Source organism: Misgurnus anguillicaudatus, chromosome 24 (assembly GCF_027580225.2).
Source record: "Misgurnus anguillicaudatus chromosome 24, ASM2758022v2, whole genome shotgun sequence".
In the NCBI taxonomy this organism is placed as follows: domain Eukaryota; kingdom Metazoa; phylum Chordata; class Actinopteri; order Cypriniformes; family Cobitidae; genus Misgurnus; species Misgurnus anguillicaudatus.
In genome coordinates, this window is record NC_073360.2 from 15,297,818 (window position 1) to 15,320,792 (window position 22,975).

The following is a 22,975-nucleotide window of genomic DNA, read 5'->3' on the forward strand; positions in this document are numbered from 1 at the left end:
GAGGGTTCCTGACATTCTTTGTGTCTGTCTATTATTAAGTATATTGCATAAATTTATGTTTCTCTGTAAGAAACCATTTACTTAAACTGGCCCAGTTTAAAAAAAACTAGTATGACTGCGTTTGGACCACAAAACCAGTCATAAGGGTCAGATTTTTTTAATTGAGATTTATACATCATCTAATAGCTGAATAAATAATGATGTATGGTTTGTTATGATAACACGATATTTGGCTGAGATAGGGTTATTTGAAAATCTGGAATCTAAGAAAAATACACAGTTCTCTTTAATAAAGTCATTTGCAACTGCATCCACTAACAAAAATAAAGTTTTGATATTTATGGTAGGAAATTTACAAAATATCTTCAAGGAACATGATCTTTACATAACATCCTAATGATTTTTGACATAAATGAAAAGTTGATAATCCATAATATGTATTTTGGCTTTTGCTACAAATGTACTTGTGCTACTTGAGCCTGGTTTTGTGGTCCAGGGTCAAAGGTGTGTTTTGGGGCAACAAAACAAAAACATGACCTATAAGCTTTTTTCTGGACTTTCAATCTTACCGAGCAATGACGCAACCAGTTGGAGCAATGCGCTTTGTATTGCACTTTATTTTGACCTGCAGACTTTATTAATCTCTAAAATTAAATAAAAACATTACAATTTTAATTTAGAATGTTAATGTTTATTACTGTGTACTTGGCATTTGTTCCTGTTTTGATTAAAATTACTACTTTATTACTATAATAGTAAGAATTATAGTTAATATTTTTGGGAAGTGTCTATGAATGCTTTCCTGCTTTGCAGTCATAACCTAGTGGTCTAGAGTTGGGCTTGTAATCTGCAAGTTGCCAGTTGGAGTCTCATGCCAGTGGCCGGTTGCATAAACATATTCTTAAAAGTTAGTCATCATTTTTTTCTTCAAGACTGATCATAACTGTTTTAGGTATGTTACATAAAATGGTAGATTTGAAAAATTTTAATCCAAATAGTAGGACTGATTAGTCCTATCTAACTGCTAGTTAGTCAGACTCATTCTTAAGACACAGTCTTAACTTCATGGCTATGTATATGCAACTGGCCACAGGTTGTGAGTTGCCCTTGTGCAAGGCACCTGTACCCCATTGCTCCCTGGGCACTCCAGTGAAAGCGTGTGTGTGTGTTCACTACTCACTAGATATACCAGTGAGGTAAGTTTTGATAATTTTATTAAACATTTCATTACATGGAGGTGACACTAACACTACAAGCACCATTTGAAACTTTTCTAATGTCAATGGTATGAGAATCACTTGTAAAAAATGTCTGTAACTATAAATATCATGCGTTCGTCCCTTGTAATGATTCAAGACTCCACCAGAGGCGCTAGAATCCTCTTTGAGCGTTTGTCGAAACAGAGAGGAAGACGTCTCTTGCATCTGATTGGTCGACCGTTGCTCAGCGGTATTATGTTTGTTAACGCAACTGTCAACAAAGTATGATAGCTTTGATTCAATTTATGAAGAAAACTATCGATGTAAGGGATGAAGAATAAAACGGCGAAACCCTCAAAGGGGGTAAGCAACAGAAGAAAAGGTAAGTGAAGTTGTTTAGTAAGTTATACGGCGGACGTTTCATTTTCCAAAAGCTGTTTTAAACCTCTTAGTCTTACTAGCACGGAGAAAGCCTGTGATGTCTTTAAATAACACTTATCTCTTAACCCTCGCAGCTCTTAGTGATGTGTCTCCGTCCACTAGTATTCCTCCTCTAGTGGAGGGTCAGCTGAGATGTTTCCTCAGGGTAACAGTAAGTAAAGTGTTGTGGACCATCATCAAACCTCCTCCCGTGACCCTTGTTCGACTGAGATGGTGGGGAGAATCATCTAACGGTACCTTCTTCAAGCCCAGAGATGGACACGTTGAGCAGAAGGGGGTTAAATCTACGGCCCGCTTTCCGGTTCGATGTGGACCAAAGCAGCTGACATCTTATTTGACAGGTAAAGGTGCTTCCAAAAATGTGTCATCTTGCTGCATATGAGATCTCCTAACAGAGTTTTACTAGCTGTTTTTTCTTCTTTACATATCTATATATATATTTTTTCATTTGTTTGACAGATATGGGCTCTTTGGTGCTGGATGTTCTTACAAAGGTTGATCATTTGCCTATAGCTCGAGCTCAAATTCCTGGGATTGCTCGACTCTCTTTGTCTCATTCCGTAAACGGATATTTCACTCTTGTTTCCCCGACATCAGAAAAACTTGGAGAACTTCAGGTTGATGAGATGCTCATTTGAAAGCTATATGTTCTCTACCTGTGTTTTTGTTATTGATTGATTTAGTTTTAATTATCTGATCAGATTAAAACTATTCTGGACTTCCTTTTACTTTTTAACGTTGTGCCATTGTGTACTTCAGGCTACACTTGCCCTAGAACCGTTGACAGACGGATACGACAGCAGTAGCTCAGTACCTACGACTGATATTAGCCTTGATGCTCAGGTTCCTGGAGTAATGACTGATCAGAACATGCTTGTGGCTCCATCTCTGGATCAGCCCACTAACACCAGAAAGGAGACAGCTGGCACCAGTTCTGTCCACACACCCAGGTTTGTTATATTTGTTTGTTTTAAAGGAAAACACCACAGTTTTTCAATATTTTACTATGTTCTAACCTCAACTTAGACGAATTCATACATACCTATCTTTTTTCCAATGCATGCACTTAATGTTTGTACAGCGCGTCGTGAATGTGTTAGCATTTAGCCTAGCCCCATTCATTCCTTAGGATCCAAACAAGGATGAATTTCGAAGCCACCAAACTAATTCGGTTTCCTTCCAGAGGCCAAAAAAAAAAAACGTGCAAATTAGCCAAATTGTCCCTCCCCACATAAGTAGTTACACGAGTAAGTATGGTGGCACAAAACAAAACGTGGAGATTTTTTAATAGGATATAGTTTCCATTTTTTTATCCACTTAAAAAATCTCCACGTTTCGTTTTGTGCCACCATACTTACTCGTGTAACTACTAGGGCTGGGTATCGATTCAGATGTTCCAGATCGATTCTATTTCGATTCACAAGCTTTAAAATCGATTTGATTTCGATTCTCGATTCAATTTTCTATTCCGGTTCTCGGGTAGGTTTTAATACTCGATTCTCGATTCAACTCAATGAATATAGATTTAATACAAATACTATATTTAAAAAAAAGAACAGTGAACAGCAGTTTACAAGTGGGTAATTAATAAAAAGAAATTAAAAAGACACAACACTATCGTCGTTGTCTTGCTTGTGAAATCTAAAATGCTTCCAACTATTGACTTTTTATGTGAAGGTGGCATCAACGTCGATGAAGCACATGAAACTGCCATTTTAAGCACTGAATGAATGAAGAGTAAAGAAGACTAGTAATTAGATTAACGTTAATCTTACGTTTAATGTTTGCGGAAATAAATACGAAAGAAAAAATCGATTATGCGTAAAATCTTTTTTTTTTGCCCAGCCCTAGTAACTACTCATGTAACAGTCTTTAAATAGGAAAAACATGGTGTTTGGTGGCTTCTAAATCTATCCCTGTTTGGATCCTAAGGAATGAATGGGGCTAGGCTAAATGCTAACACATTCACGACACTCTGTACGAAGATTAAGTGAACGCATTGAAAAAAGATAGGTATGTATTAATTCGTCTAAGTTGAGGTAAGAACATAGTAAAATATTGAAAAACGGCTGTGTTTTCCTTTAAGGTAATGCTTCCTGTAATTTGTTTTTAGTACAAATAATATGCAACAAAATCACTTTATCTTACGCAGATACTATTTATTTCAGTCATATATGTGTGTCTTTTAAGTGCAAAATTTAAACTAAGTCTATGTTATTGTGATTTTCCAATCATTTAGAGGAAAGGATTACCTGTATTTTCAAGAAAGCAGTAACATCATGCCAGCACCCATAAATGGAAACCCCAAATCTGTTGTGGCTCAACCTCCTCCAACGAACAGCCATACATCCGCTGACCTCTTGTCAGGTACAACCCGTTAAAGTTTTCACCTTTAATTACGTTTTAGGATTTGTAACACTGTGTTATTTGGTATTGTTAAGGTATACAGAAAAATGTGGCCAATCCAAATAATAATGGTTGTGAATTTATATGCTTAATTGTCGCTTATTTATAAATTCATTGCCTTTTTTTAACTTTTCATATTCCAGTTCTTCTGGAACGTGGCAGCAAGCTCAGAAATGCCATGGTGGTTTCAGCCCTAAAATCTGATGTAGAGTCAGATGTTCCCCTGAAGGACCTTCCTCTTCCCCTATTCAGAGACAACACTGATGCTATGTAGGAATTATTTTAATCCTATATCTATGAAATCTAAACAGCAGAATGTAGACAATTAATTTTGTTAAACATGTGGTTTCTCCCGAAGGCCGCAGAGGCCCTCATCAGGACAGTTTCTGGAGAACATCCTTCAAACAGAACTCCAGCCTTCTTTCCAGAACCTTGAAGTACCAAGCCAACACAGAGTCAACACAGACGACATGGCTGTAGATCTGTTGCTGGGAAGGTAGTCAAGACTCCTATTTACCCAATTTGGTCACCAACATTTTCACATTCATGTTGTTATAAACTTGTATGACTTCTTTTCCTTATGGAATCCTAAATCCATTGAACTGTCCATTGAAATTGAACTGTCATTGCATTTTTTTCTATACTTTAAAAGTAAATATTTGGTGAGACTGTTCTGAGTTTATTATTAATATATATAAAAATGATTAAACTGCTATTAATATTTAGTGTCGATGGATCAGCGCTGCAGTTCTGGAATGGAGAAGGTTCTCCTCCAGATTCTCTATCCGATCACAACAGTGTACTGATGGACAGTGAACTCAATGACCCTCAGTATGATCAGAGTCTTCTGGAGAACCTCTTCTACAAAGCCCCGGTACAATGCCGAGCTATACAAAAACACATCTCATTATGTGTGTATTTTCCACAGCATTATTCCTTTATGATTATTTAAACACCCATATTTCAGATAACAGATGAGTGTTTGGATGAGGACAATCAGATGAATGGTACTGAGAAGAAGCAAGTCCACACAAACCCAGTTAAAAAGCCCTGGTCAGTCATACTAATACTAATACACACATACAAGGGAAAATAGCATCTGTTGTTAAAGTGAATGGTAACAACAAATGCCTGAAAATGTTCACTTGATGTGTAAAGGACATAATTATCCTAATTTCTGCAGCGTGTTGTTTTGTTAAGCGGCTGTATTGTTTTTTAAGGGTGAATTCTGATGACATGCAACGTTCAGAAGCAAAAGCGAAGGATGATTTCTTTGGCCTAAGTGTGGAAAAGATGACTGTGCTTGAAGATGTTCGTTTCGCGAGGGTCACTGTCAGTGAGATGAAAGCCCCTGCCAACAGCACTTCAAAAAATCTCTCTGGAAAAGGAAGACCACCTCGACCCCTTGCGCCAAAGAAATGGTACAACATTTACTAAATATTGTTTTTAAACTGTGTATAAAGATGTAACAACTAAACTAACATGTAACTATCACCTGTATTCATAGCACTTATATTGTAGAGTACCTGTTCCCACTGGTTTCCACTGGATGTGATGATGCTCGGCTGGTGCCTTCAGAGATTACAAAAGCTGTCTCTAGTAAAGTTGTGGAGGGTGGTGAGTACATTCATTTGTATTTCTTTAAAAGTAATTTGGAAACACAACCAATAACTAGTGAAATAATCTGGTTTTTTGTTTGTTTTTAGTGGTGATGTTTCAGCACCAAAGTTTGTTTCCAGTGCAGTTTAGTAGGTCATCTATTAAACAATGGTGGAAAATGAATGTTTCGTTCAAGATCTACACCAGAAATAACTTCCAAAAGACAGTAAGTACTTTAGTTTCGTTTATATATTACAAAACAAATCTTAAACATGGATGCTTTTACATAAGTTTGGTTTGTTAGAGCAGTGGTTCTCAAACTGGGGTCCGGGGCCGCGAGCTGAAAAAGGGGGGCCCAAGCTTTATGACATTTTATAAAATACATGAATTTATAATGAATTCTATGTAATTAAACCTAAAAGAATAAGGCTACTAACCAACAGCACTACTTTGTATAATATAATGTTGTTGTTTTTTATTAAAATATTACGTTTTAGAACAAATTTGTCATAAATTTTCTTTGGGGGGACGCAAAGTATTGCACTGTATATAAGGGGGGCCGCATGCTGAAAAAGTTTGAGAACCACTGTGTTTGAGGACTGATCTTGTCTTGTTTGTTTCTTTAGCCTGTTCTCATTGGAACAGCAATGTTTCCTATGAGCTCCATTATGCAGAATGAGACTCTCAGCATCTCTGCCGCCTTGCCTGTACAAAGACCAGAAGGAAATAATGAAAAACATGGAGTTGGCCCACTGAAAGTAATTTACACACACACTTAATCCATGTACTAAATCTAATTCAGTCTAGGACATCCATTTGGTCTGAGGGGGTTATCCATCACATGCCTGTTAGTTATTAAATCCATTTTGTGTGTTTTTTAAGGTAACATTTGAATTGGCAGCAGACAAGAACTTTTCCGCCAAAAAAAGGCCTGCAAAGGGAGCTTTAAGTCCACAAACAGCTTTCCCGTCCCACCTGGCTGAAGAGCCTAATGGTCAGGGTGGTTTGTGTGTAAGGGACCACAGAAGAGATCCATCTCCCAATACAGGAAATAATCAGGTTCAGAGTCTCCAGATTCCTCAAAGCAGATCAAGCCCCACATCACCGCATTCCCGATACCAAAGCTCACCACATAGGACTTTGCAGCAGGAAGTAGAGGATGTTTTACTTCATACTTTGCTCATGGTGCCTGATGGGAGGGATTTTAACTGCGCACCTGCTCAGCCTAACATGTACCTGAACTGCAAGCTTCTGGGATCTGATGAGGCCGCTCGATCGGCAGTCAGCTGGGGTCAGAAACATCCAATATTCAGTTTTGTTCAGGTTAGTTCCTCATTAAAAAGTTTGAGGGGTTACTTGTGAACCTGTAAGTGTGGGTATAGACAGGAAGTGTCTGAGCCATATTTAGACACCAGAGTATTGTGAGGGGTGGGCTCTTGTGACTTTATATCATTTTTACTTTTCTAATTGATGTCTTTGTTATGTTTCTGTTGAATTTATGATTTCTTTAAAGAAAGCAATATCAGAGACAACATAACATCAATGTTATGTCATAACTGTTTTATTTTATGTTACTGTATTTGTTTCATGTTGTTTCACTTATGTTCTCTAGGTGGCTCCAGTCACACTTACCAGCAAACTATTGGAGAGGATGCAGAACAACATGATGGTCATTGAGGTGTGGTTAAGATCCAGCAGCTCAGATCATGATAAACTCCTCGGCCTAGTAAAGCTACCTCTCCACCAGTTCTACATGTCCTTCAGGTAAATGTTACACCAACAGATCTGTACAATAAACTTTAGAGCAATAAAGAAAGGCAAATAAAGATTTGTATGTATATTGTGCACAGTATATTGGTCTGCATTTTTGTTTAAATGTACTCTTAAAATGAACGTACAGTACGTGAATAATCATTTGAATTTGTTTACAGAGACCCAAAGATTTTAGAGTTGCTCTTGCAGTCTCAGTATCCAGTGGTTGCGGTGGATAGTTACATGCCTGTGGTTGATGTGTTCACTGGAAACACCCGTGGAAACCTCCGGGTGTGTCTAGCGATGGGTTTGGCACAGCAGATTGCAGCGTTGCAGCGAATGAGAGATGATGAGCACGTGTCACCACAGCCTCGCCCTCCTCACATGTTAGACCACCGGCCGCACACTGAAACAAAGGCTAGTAACCTTTAAAGAGCCAGTAAGATGCACATTTTAAGCATCCTATCACTGTTTATAAGTCTCGGACAACAGGTTTAAATGCATGCAAGGTCAAAAAAACACTGCAATTTTCTCAAAATATAAATTTAAAATTACCCTACTTCTCAGAGATCCCCAAACGATTCGTGTGAAGCCGTTCAACGACTCAGTCTGCCTAAACCCCACCTTTCAGTAGCCTACTCTGCTCTGATTGGTCAACTGACACAATCTTCGCACAGACCACAGATCAGTGGCACAGACTAACAATAGTGCAACATGTATTGACCTAGTGCTAACATGATTTACTGAGAAGACATTACCAACATCAATACATATTATTCATCATTAATCCAAGCAATAAAAACGACGACAGAAACTAACATTTTATACTCATTTAAGCATTCATGTAAGCTAACCCGACCATAGCAAAAATGTAAACACTAAGTTAGTGCACATGCGTTAGCTGCTTGCTAACGTGACCCTCTGACAGTATATTAAGAGCTTAAACACAGACATCTATACATATTCATCATCAGTCCAAGTTATAAAAACGACGACAGACATTAACATTTTAACACTCATTTAAGCAATTGTAACTTAAGCTAACTGGGCCACAGTTTAACTTCAACATGCGTTGCTAGCGCGGCTTACTGATAAGACATTACAGTAAACTATACATTTTAGAACACTGGGGGAAAGTAAATACTTACAGGTTGTGGTTAGGAGACGCATGTTGTTCCAAATATAGTGGGTAATGAACCATCTTTCATTGCCAAACCTTTTGTAAATCCCTCCGTGGAAAAGTAATTTTAACCACTGATTCTTCACAGCCAAACGTTTAGTAAATCCCTCCTTGAAAAACTAATTTTAACCACAGGTTCTTCATATCTTCAGCCTTTGGTAGTGAAAACAACACAAACTGAAAACACAGCATGATATGATGTTTACACACTAACTAGCTGTGGGCAGGTCATAGTTTTAGTTTTTCACGGGCAAGGCTGTAGGCGGAGATTATTATGCAAAGTTTCGTGTGACGAGGATAAAGTCAGGCAGGAGATTCAATCCATATGACAACTCGTTTCAGCGATTCAGAGTCGACTCCCTACTTTAGAAGCCAATAACTTTATTAATCGTGCACTTTTTGGTTCAACTACTTTGCACATTGTTTACATTGATGGACAGCTACATGACAATGACAGGTCATTTTCGATTTTGGATCTGTGTGGCTCTATTTAAAATTCTTTATACCATGGGCCTGTTGAATGCTTTATTCTAATTGGTCGAGAGTAATGTTCCACGGGTATGCATTATTTTTTGATAAACGCCCATCTGACCTGTCAAATGTCTTAAAATAACCACCAGAGCAATGTCTGTGGTAACCGTGGTATAAGCAGAATAATTGACTCCTGTCCTTTTATTTATTTGGAAAAATGAACATCTGCAGTGTAACAGCACGACGCAAATTACCACCTTGAGTGTTCATTATTATTAAATAATTCAATGGCCTTTCATCAATTATTTCATACAAGGATGTTAGAAAAATGCAGCTTTAGTCATGATGCTCTGTGTTTGATATTCTCGCAGGCGAGTGCCACCGCTGACATTCTCCGTGAGCACGTCTTCATGCTTCGAGTAGAGAGAGTTAAAGGTTTGACCCCTCTGCAATCCACAGTTTGGGGCGAAGCCGACTGTTACATCCAATACTCTTTCCCTGCACAAAATGAGTCAGGAGAAGACATAGATCTCAGCATTGTTGAAAGCAGTAAGCTATTCCTTCTTCCAGATCACATCAAATAACTCGGTTTAGTGGTTTTTTCCCCTTATTTCTGTCAAATGTCTTTGACAGATGTGGACCTCAAGACATACCGTACCGAGACCACCCTCTGTGTGCCAGATCCTGTGTTTGGACACATCGAGACCCATGTCTTGCTGTCTCCTCCTGATGTTCCAGTACAGAGAATACTGCTTAGCTCACTGGCCAATCAGGGGCTGAGAAATGGAGGCGGCGTGCAGTTTGAGGTGTGGTGCAGGTAAGCAATCCCAGGCTTTTTACACACTGTTTCTGTATCTCAATGCATAGAGGATTGTGCAGAACAATGCAAAGGTCATGGGTTTGATCACCAGGGATTATAATGTAGAGATTAAATGCACTAGATATGTTTCCTAAATGTAAATGTTTAATGCCATTTAAAAACACAGCTTTCATACTTGCATTTTTATTTAAAATAAAAAAAGTCTTTTGATAAAAGGAAAACAATGTTTGCATGATCTTTAAAACATCTGCAGGTATTATTATCCGAATGTTAGAGATCAGCTTGTAGCCAGGGGACTGCTGCCCATGTCCAAACTGTGTGCCATGGTCACTATGCAGAAACAGGGTCAAACCGATACACAGCTGTTCTCCCTCCCTCTGGTACCCAGAACCGAGAGATCGTCTGACGTGGAGCCTCGGCCTTCTGGTGATTGGATACATAATTCTTTAAAAAATACTGCACACATATCAGGTAAAATTAAAGTTTAAACCTATGAATACTCACTGTATCTGTACTTGCCTGTAGGGCTGCTCGAAGTGAGCATTCAGTACAAGTCTCGGCCAATGAGGAGTGTCGGATTGAAAAGTGGGGTGGTGCCATCTCGCAGTGTGATTCTCGCTGTGCAGGTGCACAGAGCAGCTGGCCTACAAGCTGCCGCAATGTGAGTAAAGCTACCTTGAATATTTTTTTAGCTCACGGTCAACAGTTATTCAGACGACTTCAGCATATTCAGACCAGCGTGTCAATCAAACCAAAAATGTTGACACATCAATAACATTAAACCTCATTAATTCTCGTGTGTCATGTGACCAAATGTCATGATGTTTATCCTTTAAAGACTCTCTGTACTTGTTTGTCAGAGTTCTTGCAGATACAGACAGCTCGCTGCAGTATTACTCAGACGTGGGGGTCAATTCCTTCGTCACCGTGCAGTTGTCCTTCCTGCCGGAGAGTGAGGTGCGGAGCACACGCGTGGCTGCCAAAAGTTTCTGCCCGGAGTTTGAGCACCACGCAGAATTTTGCTGTAACCTGCTGGTGCAGAGAGACAGCGGTGAGAGCATCAGTCTGGCTGAACTCATGCAGGATGCAGTGGCCATCTTTACCATTTACAACAAGGACACTCGCAAAAGTGAGTTTTTATAGGACATAAGGGGCTATCAGATGGATTCAGAATATGAAATTTACTTTAAATTTTCCTTATTGTAGTGGTCAACACAAGATCTAAGGACATTGTTCTGGGCACTGTGAAAGTAAAGCTTACAGATCTCATTCGTAAAAGAACCGGTATGTAGGAAATGATTTGATTATTTGTGTCATGTTATATTATGACTAGTTTTAGTAAGTTGCTTGCTTACTCTTTATTTTTTACAGGCATATCTGGCTGGTACAGTCTCTCCCCACCTCAAAAAAACGCATCATCTCACAGGCTGAATTCAGCAGGTGGGATTGAAATCTCCTTAAACTTTGCCCACCATGCAGACAGAGAGCGAGTCATCAGTTCGGCCCGTGGACTGGGCTGGGACAGCGAAGTTGAGGAAGACGACGAAGATGAAGAACACACAAAGACTCTGCACTTATCTGTCTCCATGCCTAGAGCTTGGTTGCCCATCCATTGTCTTCTGTTGCCTGGGCATGACGAATTACAGCGTTCCACGTACTGCTACTACAGATACAAGTTGTACGACCAGCAGACCTTCTGCTCAGAACTTAGACACCCTGTTCTGGAGGAGGGTGAGCGAGAGGAGGGTCAAGCCACTGTGGCGTTTCAGGGGAGCAAGAGTGTGGTTCTCAGAAGGACTCAGCCTTTGCGTTGGTACCTAAGAGAGGAGAAGCTGGAGGTTCAGTTATGGGTGGCTTTTGGGAAGGAAAAGAGAGTTCGACCTCATAACGCTGACCGTCTGGTGGGCTCTGCCTTTGTGGACCTTTCCGCTCTTGCTACGACCTTGAAGCACCAACAAACAATCAGTGGTAATAGACATTTTAAGGATATGACTCTGATTTGCTGACGAGTTCTACCTAAAAAATCTTTTTCTCTCATGGTAGGTGTCTATCCGTTGTTTAAGCGCTCTGCTGAGAATCTAAGTGGGGCTGCGTTGAGAGTCCATATCACTGCTACAGCAGCGTCTGCACCGCTTGATCCTCAAGCCATATCACAAAACGAGGAGCTGAATAGCTCAGGAGAGGATGAGGAGGGTGGAGACCTCCCCACCACAGTGCTGCCTAGACGAACTCAATCACCCAGCAGACAGCTGATGAATTCGGATGTGAGCTCTAAGCCTCCACCATCTACAGAAGTCAGCAGTGAGGAGACCTTCATGGCCAACATTGCTGTAGAAAGAGCCATGCACCTGAGTCTGAAGGGTAAAAATAACCATTCTGATAATGCACAATGCTGTTATATTTGTTGCATTTGCTTTATCAGACAACTTGGGATGAAGAGAATAGTTTACTTAAATTAAATGAATACGGTGTCATTTACTCACCTTCAAGGTGAAGTTGTACATGTTGGGATTGACACGAATATGACATAACTTCCAGAGTTTTAGACTGTGTCGTGACCATATGATGTTTCATCTTCAGGATGTCCTCTTGCTGAGCGAGGTGGAGCGTTACCCAGTTGCTGTGTGTCTTACGCCACTGCTGATGCCCCTGGCACAGTGACCACGGCATTAGTCAAAGACAGTAACTGTCCTGTGTGGGACCACCAGCAAGAATGCAGGTAAATCCTTTAATCTCTATTGGCAGATGTAAAGTTAGATACAATGTAAAGATTTACATTTATTCATTTATAAGTTGCTTTCATCCAAAGGGACTTACAAGTATACACTCACCTAAAGGATTATTAGGAACACCTGTTCAATTTCTCATTAATACAGTTCTAATCAACCAATCACATGGCAGTTGTTCCAATGCATTTAGGGGTGTGGTCCTGGTCAAGACAATCTCCTGAACTCTAAACTGAATGTCAGAATGGTAAAGAAAGGTGATTTAAGCAATTTTGAGCATGGCATGGTTGTTGGTGCCAGACGGGCCGGTCTGAGTATTTCACAATCTGCTCAGTTACTGGGATTTTCACGCACAACCATTTCTACGGTTTACAAAGAATGGTGTGAAAAGGGAAAAACATCCGGTATGCGGCAGTCTTGTGGGCGAAAATGCCTTGTTGATGCTAGAGGTCAGAGGAGAATGGGCCGACTGATTCAAGCTGATAGAAGAGGAACTTTGACTGAAATAACCACTCGTTACAACCGAGGTATGCAGCAAAGCATTTGTGAAGCCACAACACGCACAACCTTGAGGCGGATGAGCTACAACAGCAGAAGACCCCACCGGGTACCACTCATCTCCACTACAAATAGGAAAAAGAGGCTACAATTTGCCCAACCTCACCAAAATTGGACAGTTTCTCGATTTCTGTTGAGACATTCAGATGGTAGAGTTAGAATTTGGCGTAAACAGAATGAGAACATGGATCCATCATGCCTTGTTACCACTGTGCAGGCTAGTGGTGGTGGTGTAATGATGTGGGGGGATGTTTTCTTGGCACACTTTAAGCCCCTCAGTGCCAATTGGGCATCATTTAAATGCCACGGCCTACCTGAGCATTGTTTCTGACCATGTCCATCCCTTTATGACCACCATGTACCCATCCTCTGATGGCTACTTCCAGCAGGATAATGCACCATGTCACAAAGCTCGAATCATTTTAAATTGGTTTATTGAACATGACAATGAGTTCACTGTACTAAAATGGCCCCCACCGTCACCAGATCTCAACCCAATAGAGCATCTTTGGGATGTGGTGGAACGGGAGCTTCGTGCCCTGGATGTTCATCCCACAAATCTCCATCAACTGCAAGATGTTATCCTATCAATATGGGCCAACATTTCTAAAGAATGCTTTCAGCACCTTGTTGAGTCAATGGCACGTAGAATTAAGGCAGTTCTGAAGGTGAAAGGGGGTCAAACACAGTATTAGTATGGTGTTCCTAATAATCCTTTAGGTTAGTGTATATCTAAAATAGATGTGATATATTTATATGTAAAGGATGTGTAGTCAGTTTGTTCCCTTTTTCATTTTGTTAGGCTGTCAAAAGAACTTCTCGTGGATCCGCAGCAATGCTTGGTTTTCAAAGTTTGGCATAAAGGAGGTAATAATGTAGTTTTTCCGCATTCTGCTATTTATGTAGTCTAGTTTTTATAACTTTCCTTAAAACTGTTATTTTCATTTCAGATGTGGAGAGGGTGATTGGATTTGTGTCGGTAGACCTGTCGCCTCTTCTGTCGGGTTTTCGATCGGTTTGCGGCTGGTACAACATCAACGATTTCAGCGGGCAGTGTCAGGGACAGCTAAAAGTCTCTGTTTCTCCTTTGCGAGCGGTACATGAACTCCGGGCACAGAGACAGCCGGCACACGAGCCCAGCGCCCCAGACTCTAGTGTACATCATTTTTCTCTACCTAAATTATAAGGGTACTACTGTTGCCACAGGTCATAAGTATGTTTAATATCTGTTGCAGGCTCTGTTTAGTGCTTTTTCCTTTCAAACCACGGCCACATACAGCAGTTTCCCAAGCCACATCAGTCGATTCTCGGAGCAGAGGATAAGCACACCTCCTGGTCAGCTTGAAAAACTGCTGTCTGACAGGTATTTATAATAATCTAAATATATAGTAATTTGAATATTTGAATGGTTTTTATGGGTGAGGGTGTAAGAAATGGGATACAAAAATGTACTAAATTCAAGGAAAATGGGCATCTTAGGTCGAGTGTGACGGATCGCCATGATGAACACATGGAGAACGTGAGGTTGTTCCATCAAACTTTGCATGAGAGCGAACGAGCACCTAACTCCTCATTTGCTGGAGATTCCCACTCCTCCAGTTCAGCGCTCTTCTCTGCCCTAAGGTAGTTTTTTATTAAAGAAATAAATTAAATAGATAACTCGCATTTAGGGAGATTAAGAGGTTTTTGTTGTGTTATAAGGAAAAACCTCAGTGAGCTGGATGACATCCAAAGATACTTCAGCAGTAAGTTGTCCACTCCAGCGTTCCCGAAGCTGAGTGAGCTGAGAGAAACCTCCAAGCAGGAAGACCTCAGGAATGTAGAAATGGACAACACACATCTGCTTCTGAAGTCCAGTCAGCTGGTGGGAGAGGTCAATAACATCATTAAGGGTGAGCTGTAAGCTTGATTGTTTTAATCTGGTTGAACATTGCGTCGATACTATTTTATTGATTATAATGGTTTTGTGTTTAAGGTTTAAGTGAACACCAGACTGAAGAAACATCAAATCTTCAAATAAGCTCAGATTCACCTGCTGTAGTTGAGGAACATTTCAGCTCTAGAGATGATCAGATGATATTATCAGAGTCTGAGAGCTGTGAGGCTTATAAAGACTCAGACGTGAGGTTGGATGATGAAGATGTCTCGCCAATCGGCTATCCCACAGCAAAAGAGACCAAACAGTCATCGGTTCCTCCTGAAGATGAGAAGGTCCACCACAGCTCCAACGATAACCCATCTGATGAAGATGAGGAGGAAGACTTTGAGGAAACCTTAATACAGCCACGAACACTAAATGAGGTCACCTCAGTCACAGACAGAACCAGTCCCTGGACCAGCCTCATGTCTGACCCAGAAATGGGATCGCTGGAAAGTCTGGAGGTAGTGGAAAATCATACTCAAAGCATTGCCTACCACGCTCAAGGAGACGAAGTTAACCCACACTCACTGACAGCACAGTTACAGGGCATTGACTCAGATTCAGATGTGTGTGAAAGATCTGAAGCTGGTAGTGATCTTGAAACATTTAGGAACGAGGAGGCTCTTGTCACAGACCACAGGGAAAAGCAGCAATCTCCAAATGGTCTGGATGGAGCCTGTTCTCTCTCTAGTATAAGTGAGGTGGAGGATAATGACCAAAATAACAGTGGGACTGAAGAAAGTGATGATGAAAGACCTAATGTACTTTCTGTCACAGAACCGCATGATAAAAGCGATGAGAGGTCAGCAAAACCGTATCCTTACAAGCGTTGTCTGCTTAAAAATAAAGATTATACTGCATGATATCTAGGTTACATGTGTTTATCTAAACCATTTGCTTGCAGTTCAAAGCCTGCAGAGATTCCAAATTTCTTCCTGCCGACCCACCATCTGGAGGCGTCCATGAGAGTTTTGAGGATGGCACCTGTGTTTCCTTCATCTGTGAGTATTGTCAGTTTTATTTGAAACATTCTGCTGCATGAAAGGAAAAAAAATTACATTTTAGGTTTGGTTATTCTGTTATTATATCACATGTAATATTTTTCATATAGAGATGTTTTCAAAGCCCCTTTAGGAAAGTTGCGCTACTACTGTAGGCGACCATGTTTGCAATACCTTAGGGCAGTTTTTAGTCATGCATAACTGAAGGCCTATCTCCTTGAATGGAGAACGACAGATATCTCTATAATCGCAATTAAACGACACGTTCCTGACCAACAATTAAACCTGAAATCATCTGTTCCATAAATGTAGTTTCTTGAGTACAAATTGCACTACAAACACTATTGGAAGTCATTTCAGCTACAAACATAGACTGTAAAAAAAGATGGATGTAGTTTCCGTGACGTCAATTATTTTTGAAGCTTAAAGGAATATTCCATTTTCTTAAAAGAAAAATCCAGACAATTTGATCACCACCATGTCATCCGGGGTTTTGATGTCTTTCCTTGTTCAGTCGAGAAGAAATTATGTTTTTTGAGGAAAACATTGCAGGATTTTTCTCATTTTAATGGACTTTAATAGACACCAACATTTAACACTTAACTCAACACTTAACAGTTTTTTTCAGCGGAGTTTCAAAGGACTATAAACAATCCCAAACGAGGCATAAGGGTCTTGTCTAGCGAAACGATTGTCATTTTTGACAAGAAAAATGACAAATATACACTTTTAAAGCACAACTTCTCGTCTAGATCTGGTCGTGATGCGCCAGCTGACCCCACGCAATACGTCATGACGTCAAGAGGTCACAGAAGATGAACGCGAAACTCTGCCCCAGTGTTTACAAGTGTGTTGAAAGAGGACCATTCCTACGTTGTTGTATGTCAACTGATACTAATAATGTCTTTGTGTCATGTTGTTTACAATGGTCCGCAAATGTGCGTTTCATATATGTAACACGTGACCTCCCTACGTCACTACGCATTTACGTTAGGTCGCGCTGGATCGGATCTAGACGAGAATTTTTGCTTTAAAAGTGTATATTTGTTATTTTTATTGTCAAAAATGACAATCGTTTCGCTAGATAAGACCCTTATGCCTCGTTTGGGATTGCCTATAGTCCCCCGAAACTCCGTTGAAAAAAACCGTTACGCATTGAGTTAAGTGTTAATTGTTGGTGTCTATTAAAGTCCATTAAAATGAGAAAAATCCTGCAATGTTCTCCTCAAAAAACATAATTTCTTCTCGACTGAACCAAGAAAGACATCAACATTTTGGATGACATGGTGGTGAGTAAATTATCTGGATTTTTCTTTTAAGAAAATGAAATATTCCTTTAAAGTAGGCGGTGCCTGTCGTCGCCATCTTGGCCGCGCGTCACCGTGCATCACTCGCAGATTTCCGAAAATGGGTAAAAAGGCGGGACATGGGAGAAGCTGAGGTGACTGGTTGCTGAAACCACGCCCGCTTAGCTAGATTTAAAAAATTTCTACATTCTCTATTAAAAAACTTTAAAATGATGTATGAATAGTTAAAATCTGACAAAATAAATGACAGAGCTACATGTCTTTAAAGTTGATAGAGTCAGCAAGGTCAATTTTGAGAAGATTTTTGAAGGTTCAAAAACAAAATCACTGCATCCATACCTTAAAATCACTGGTAAAACTAATAGATTTGTTTCACACAAAGGAAAAATAATATAACTCTTTTCACATCAAGCAAATCCTGCACTTTATTTTCTAATTCCTGCATGTTTTTTTAACCAAAATGTCAGACACGCATGTGGATGGACAAACATCTTTGTATTGGATTAAAGGATTAGTCCATTTTCTTGGAAAAATATTCAGATCGTTTGCTCACCACCATGTCATCCAAAATGTTCTTTGTTCAGTCGAGAGGAAATTGTGTTTTTGGGGAAAACGTTTCAGAATTTTTCTCATTGTAATGGACTTTAATGAACCCCAACACGTAACAGTTTTAATGCAGTTTTAAATTGCAGTTTCAAAGGACTCTAAACAATCCCAAACGAGGCATAAGGGTCTTATCTAGCGAAACGATTGTCATTTTTGACAAGAAAAGTATAGGGGATGCACTTTTGGACCACAGCTTCTTGTCTGTCTCCGGTCATGTGACGCGCCAGCGCGACCTCACATAATACGTCATCACGTCAAGAGGTCACAGATGACGTATGCGAAACTACACCCCAGTGTTTACAAGTGTGGAGAAAGAGGACAGTTCCGATGTTGTTGTATGTCGAATGATGCTAATTAATGTCTTTGTGTCAGTTTGTTGTTTAAAATGATCCGCAAATGTGTGTTTCATATACTGTATGTAACACGTGACCAAAAATTCTTGCCAAAAATGACAATCGTTTCGCTAGATAAAACTCTTATGCCTCGTTTGGGATTTTTCAAGTTCTTTGAAACTCCGTTGAAACTGCAATTTTAAACTGCATTCAAACTGTTACGTGTTGGGGTCCATTAAAGTCCATTAAAAAGAGAAAAATCCTGGAATGTTTTCCTCATAAAACATAATTTCTGCTCGACTGAACAAAGAAAGACATCAACATTTTGGATGACATGGTGGTGAATAAATTATCTGGATTTTTTTTTAAGAAAATTGACTAATCCTTTAAGCATTTAGGTATAGTACACCTCTAAATAAAGTACAAATAAAGATCATTATAGATAATGACTATTTAGAGAATTGGGATCACTAGATGAAGGCTTAATTTGCTTATTTTTACGAAAACCTCAAGTTTGACATGTATACCACCATCACATTAACAAGAAAATAAAAACAGCATGTCTAATGAGACTGCTTTGGTTTAATGAGAATACAACACCTTGTAAAAGTGGATTTTGCATGAAATGGGTCCTTTAACTTTGGCATCTTGGCAAATTTTCTCTACTTGTCTTATCTAGAATTATTATTATTTATTATAAAACTATATTGTGATCTAATTTCTGTCTTTATTTATGTTTTGTGTAAGTGATGTAATCTAAAATCTGTCTTTATTGTGTGATTCACAATCATTTTAGGAGCCTGCAAATCCTGATAATGCATTTCGAAGGATGACTCGATTGAGACCCATCATCCCTCCATCAGAGAGGAGTGAAGAGACCAAAAGAATCGCTAAAATATTTGCTTCAAAGTTTACAGAAGGACATTAGTGCATTATGCAAAATTGTATGGGTGTGTGTGCTTTTTTTACTCTTTTTATTTGTAAAGTATGTGTATTGTTTGACTGTTATTTATTTGTTATATGATACAATGTTGTGTATATCTTGATTATGTAAGCATTAGAGAAGTTTTATTTACATCAACTATTTTTTGTAATAAAGAATTTTGTATTGAATCTATGAGTAAATGTTTCTGCTGGCAACACTCAATGTTAAGTTACATTACGTATAAACGTTATCAGGCCATAACGTCTGTCCAAAGATGTTGAGCATTTGGCTGACAGATGAGAAAATTGCCCAATTTGAGCTGTGGCAGACAATAGCACATACTGACAGCAATGTAACCAAAGAATTATCTAGACACAGACAAGCCAACAGGCTGACAAAAGCTGTCCTTTAACCTCTCTCTGCCTGTTTAATGAGCTCTAATTATAGAGATGACTCTGATCAAAGACCTGGATCCCCAATGGACTCTTCTGAGGCAGTGAGTATTTTAATGGAATATAATGTTGAAGTATTTATTAAGTTTTAAGCATTGGCTTAGCCAACTTTATAGCTTTTGTATTTTTAAAAAAAATTCAAAACCTATAACCACAATGTTTTATCACATTGGTAAAGACGAATGTTCAGAACATTTTACTCTGGAGTTTTTGGCTTGTGAATCTTCTCAAGTGGCTTTAAGAAACAATGTCTTTGTGGCCATCTATGATTCTCTGTGCACCTACAATGGTCTTTGTTGGATATCAAAAAAGAATCAAGACAGCCATGATGCCTCAGGGGAGCAAGATGTGATGTCTGAAGATCAGGCAGCAAGATAACAGGAGAGACGCCAGCAAAAACATTGATTGTGGTTGGTGTGTGCTGAAGGTTTAAATGATGCCCAATGTAAGGAAAAACATCTCTCTCGTAAATTGTTGTCTTTGCAATGAGATCCTGGATCTTCTCGGCCTGAACCAGACGTTTATGGTACAATTTCTGTGCGTTTTGGAGTAATTCCACAAAATCTTTAGGCAGCAGTTTTCCTTCTTTGAATGTCTGCCATATATACTGTAATGCAAAAGATGAACATTATATGTAAGGATTGGAATATATTATAAAGTCTTAATACCGGATACTTAAAGGCGGGGTGCATGATTTTTGAGTTGGGCCGAGTACCAAAACACACTTGTGACCAATCAGCAAAGTGCGTGTCTACTAACCGACATCGTTTCATGGGTTGTGTATGTGTAGGGTGGGTCTTTCAAAAGAAGGTCCAGATTCTGGCGTGTTTGTTTAGGTCATTTCGAACATCAACATTGGCTTTCAGAGATCATGCACCCCGCCTTTAAAAACTGACTTTTAATACATTTGTCTTAAATGCACCTTAGATTGCCTCACAGAATGATTGATCTTCTCTTTAAATAATCTATGAATCAGTCGAAGATTGAATTTCTGCTGTAAAGTTTCTGCAAATCCAACAAAAAATCAAGTCAATGTTGTGGTGTACATTAAAAAGTAATATGTCACCCAGTCTGTAAAAACCCAGCTAAAGTCATTATTTTTGGTAATTAACTGTTTTCTACATAAAATTCTGTGAAAATATAACCTTGATATCTTTAATACGATGTAAGGTCATGTCAAAGATTTAAATCAGTGTGAAATTACTAGGTGAATTTAAACTTTGAGGTTTCTTATCTCATAATTATGAGACTTTAACCTGGATTTCATAGACAGGGTGATGTATTACAAGACGAATCTCATCACATTCAAAGCTTACCCAGCTTTCTTTCTTTGTGTTGAATTGATGAGACCAGTTGACCAAGTTCCTGGTGTTTTTCAGCTAAGAGTAGCTTAGTTTTGGTCAAATAGGGCTTATAAACTAAATTCTGCTTTGCCAGCCAGCAATTGGAGGACAGCAAGACTGCTTTAGATCTCTGAAGAGCCTTTAACTGCAGACAAAACCTTAAATGTTAGATTTAATTATTTACAGTTAAAAAAATGCAACAAAAATGGTAACATGCTAAATGCTTTAAAGGTCTATGTATTAGTTAAAATATTAATAAATTATAATTTTTAAAAATGATCATGTGTTATGGCGTTCATGATTGCTTGATTCTGATTGGTTATTCGCGATATTGCGAGTCATCCTGAACGGTCCTACTTTAATGTTTAATCACTCCAGTTTCTCTTAAATTTGGGTTACAAAATGAGCTACTAAAATATTTTAAATCAATATTTCATGACCAATTATTTACTGGTACCAAATGGCTACTTTTACAATAAGAAAGCTGATTTCCACAACTTAATATAAAACCGTAAAACCCCCTATAAAAAATATAGTATTACACCTCAGTATGTGAACTGTAGTAAAATTCCTGTAGTGTATTTCGAACCTTACCATAGTAAATATTAGGCTAAAAGTAAGCTATTAACTAGTTAAATTGTAGTACAATTGGCCAACAAATTCATATTTTCAAAATTAAACAAATTCATATTTTTCTGACTATGTGTATTTGTATCTTGAATATTACCTTTGAATTGACTCTGAAAGTCGCTCGTATGGTTTCATCGTCTTCCAGAAGATCCAGAAGTTGAGCTTTGTTTAGATATTTTACATAATCCAAATTAGGCGTCGACTCCAATTCGCGATACATTGCGTCCTGTTTATAAAGATCTAAAAGATAGATAGATAGAGGGCGAACAGCCCGGCTCATCTGGTCTATTGGTGATGTATAAACTTGAAACATGATCACAGGTTACGTAGAGACTCCCGAAGTTGTCCCCCGTGTGATATTGGCTATTTTATAACTTAAACAAGCGATCTCAGTAGACCTTCAGCACCCTGGACAGCTCTGAGTGTAAGAAACAATGTAGTTGTTTATACAGCATCATTCAAACTCTTGGAGTCACTTCATGCATTCATATTTTAATAATAAAATGTTTATGAAAAATATATTTTAATATTATTTTTCCACATTTTAGAATAATTGTAAACTCATCAAAACTTGGGAATAACACAAATGTAACTTAATTTGGGAATTATTAAAAAAAATTCCAAATTAATTTTTGATTTGTTATATTGTGTTATTCTGTCAATTTCAGTGTAGTCAAACTTGGACTAGAAATTGCAGAGAATCTCAGGTCTCACCCTGAAAACGAATTATTACTTAAAAATATATATATTTACACTTATCTTTTCTTTTCATCCTAGTTTTTGTGATCCTGCTGCCTCAAGCGGCATTTCTTGTTTAATGAATTCACCTTTAATTTGGCAATTTTTTATAGCATTGGGTCTTACTCCTGGGCATAAAAGAAAACCTGCATAATAATTATGCACACCTGAATATAGAGCCATCATAAAAGGGAACATTTTACAAGACTTTTTTAAGATGTCAAATAAAACGTTGGTGTCCCCAGAGTACATATGCGAAATTTTAGATCAAAATACCATATAGATAATTTATTACAGCATGTCAAAATTGCCACTTATGAACAAAAATGTGCCAGCTAATCTCTGCACTAAATGGCAGTGCCATGGTTGGATAGTGCAGATTAAGGGGCGGTTTTATCCCCTTCTGACATCACAGAAGAGAGACAGAGACAAATTTCAATGACCTTTTTCACGAGAATGATTTACCAAAACTAAGTTACTGTGTTTTCTAGGTTGATAGAAGCACTGGGGACCCAATTATAGCACTTAAACTTGGAAAAAGTCTGATTTTCATGATATGTCTCATTTA

General features: G+C 38.7%; 1 protein-coding gene and 1 non-coding gene across 3 annotated transcripts; one reads left to right on the top strand and one right to left on the bottom strand.

Moving 5' to 3' along the window:
• The first annotated feature begins 1,377 nt into the window (after window positions 1–1,377).
• c2cd3 (C2 domain containing 3 centriole elongation regulator) lies at window positions 1,378–19,432 on the top strand. Of its 2 annotated transcripts, none has more exons than XM_073863242.1 (33): window positions 1,378–1,581; window positions 1,715–1,981; window positions 2,100–2,257; window positions 2,400–2,590; window positions 3,880–4,007; window positions 4,190–4,316; window positions 4,405–4,542; window positions 4,773–4,920; window positions 5,014–5,099; window positions 5,267–5,467; window positions 5,554–5,663; window positions 5,753–5,871; window positions 6,272–6,403; window positions 6,528–6,968; window positions 7,258–7,409; window positions 7,577–7,814; window positions 9,420–9,597; window positions 9,682–9,865; window positions 10,122–10,294; window positions 10,394–10,529; window positions 10,729–10,997; window positions 11,075–11,152; window positions 11,240–11,833; window positions 11,912–12,229; window positions 12,449–12,587; window positions 13,955–14,019; window positions 14,103–14,308; window positions 14,388–14,515; window positions 14,632–14,775; window positions 14,854–15,044; window positions 15,128–15,875; window positions 15,978–16,074; window positions 19,116–19,432. In XM_073863242.1, the coding sequence occupies exons 1-33, from the start codon at window positions 1,530–1,532 to the stop codon at window positions 19,245–19,247; spliced, it is 6,468 nt and encodes a 2,155-aa protein (XP_073719343.1). In that variant the 5' UTR covers window positions 1,378–1,529; the 3' UTR covers window positions 19,248–19,432. The 2 variants fall into 2 exon arrangements, with proteins under 2 accessions (XP_073719343.1, XP_055052061.2); XM_055196086.2 differs by having other exon boundaries at window positions 1,379–1,581; window positions 11,240–11,836.
• A 395-nt stretch (window positions 19,433–19,827) lies between these two features.
• LOC129437790 (uncharacterized) lies at window positions 19,828–22,085 on the bottom strand. Its single transcript, XR_012367814.1, has 4 exons — window positions 21,767–22,085; window positions 21,013–21,184; window positions 20,619–20,701; window positions 19,828–20,303 (listed from the first exon to the last, which is right to left on the bottom strand). It is a non-coding gene; the product is annotated as an uncharacterized protein (transcript).
• Window positions 22,086–22,975: the final 890 nt, after the last annotated feature.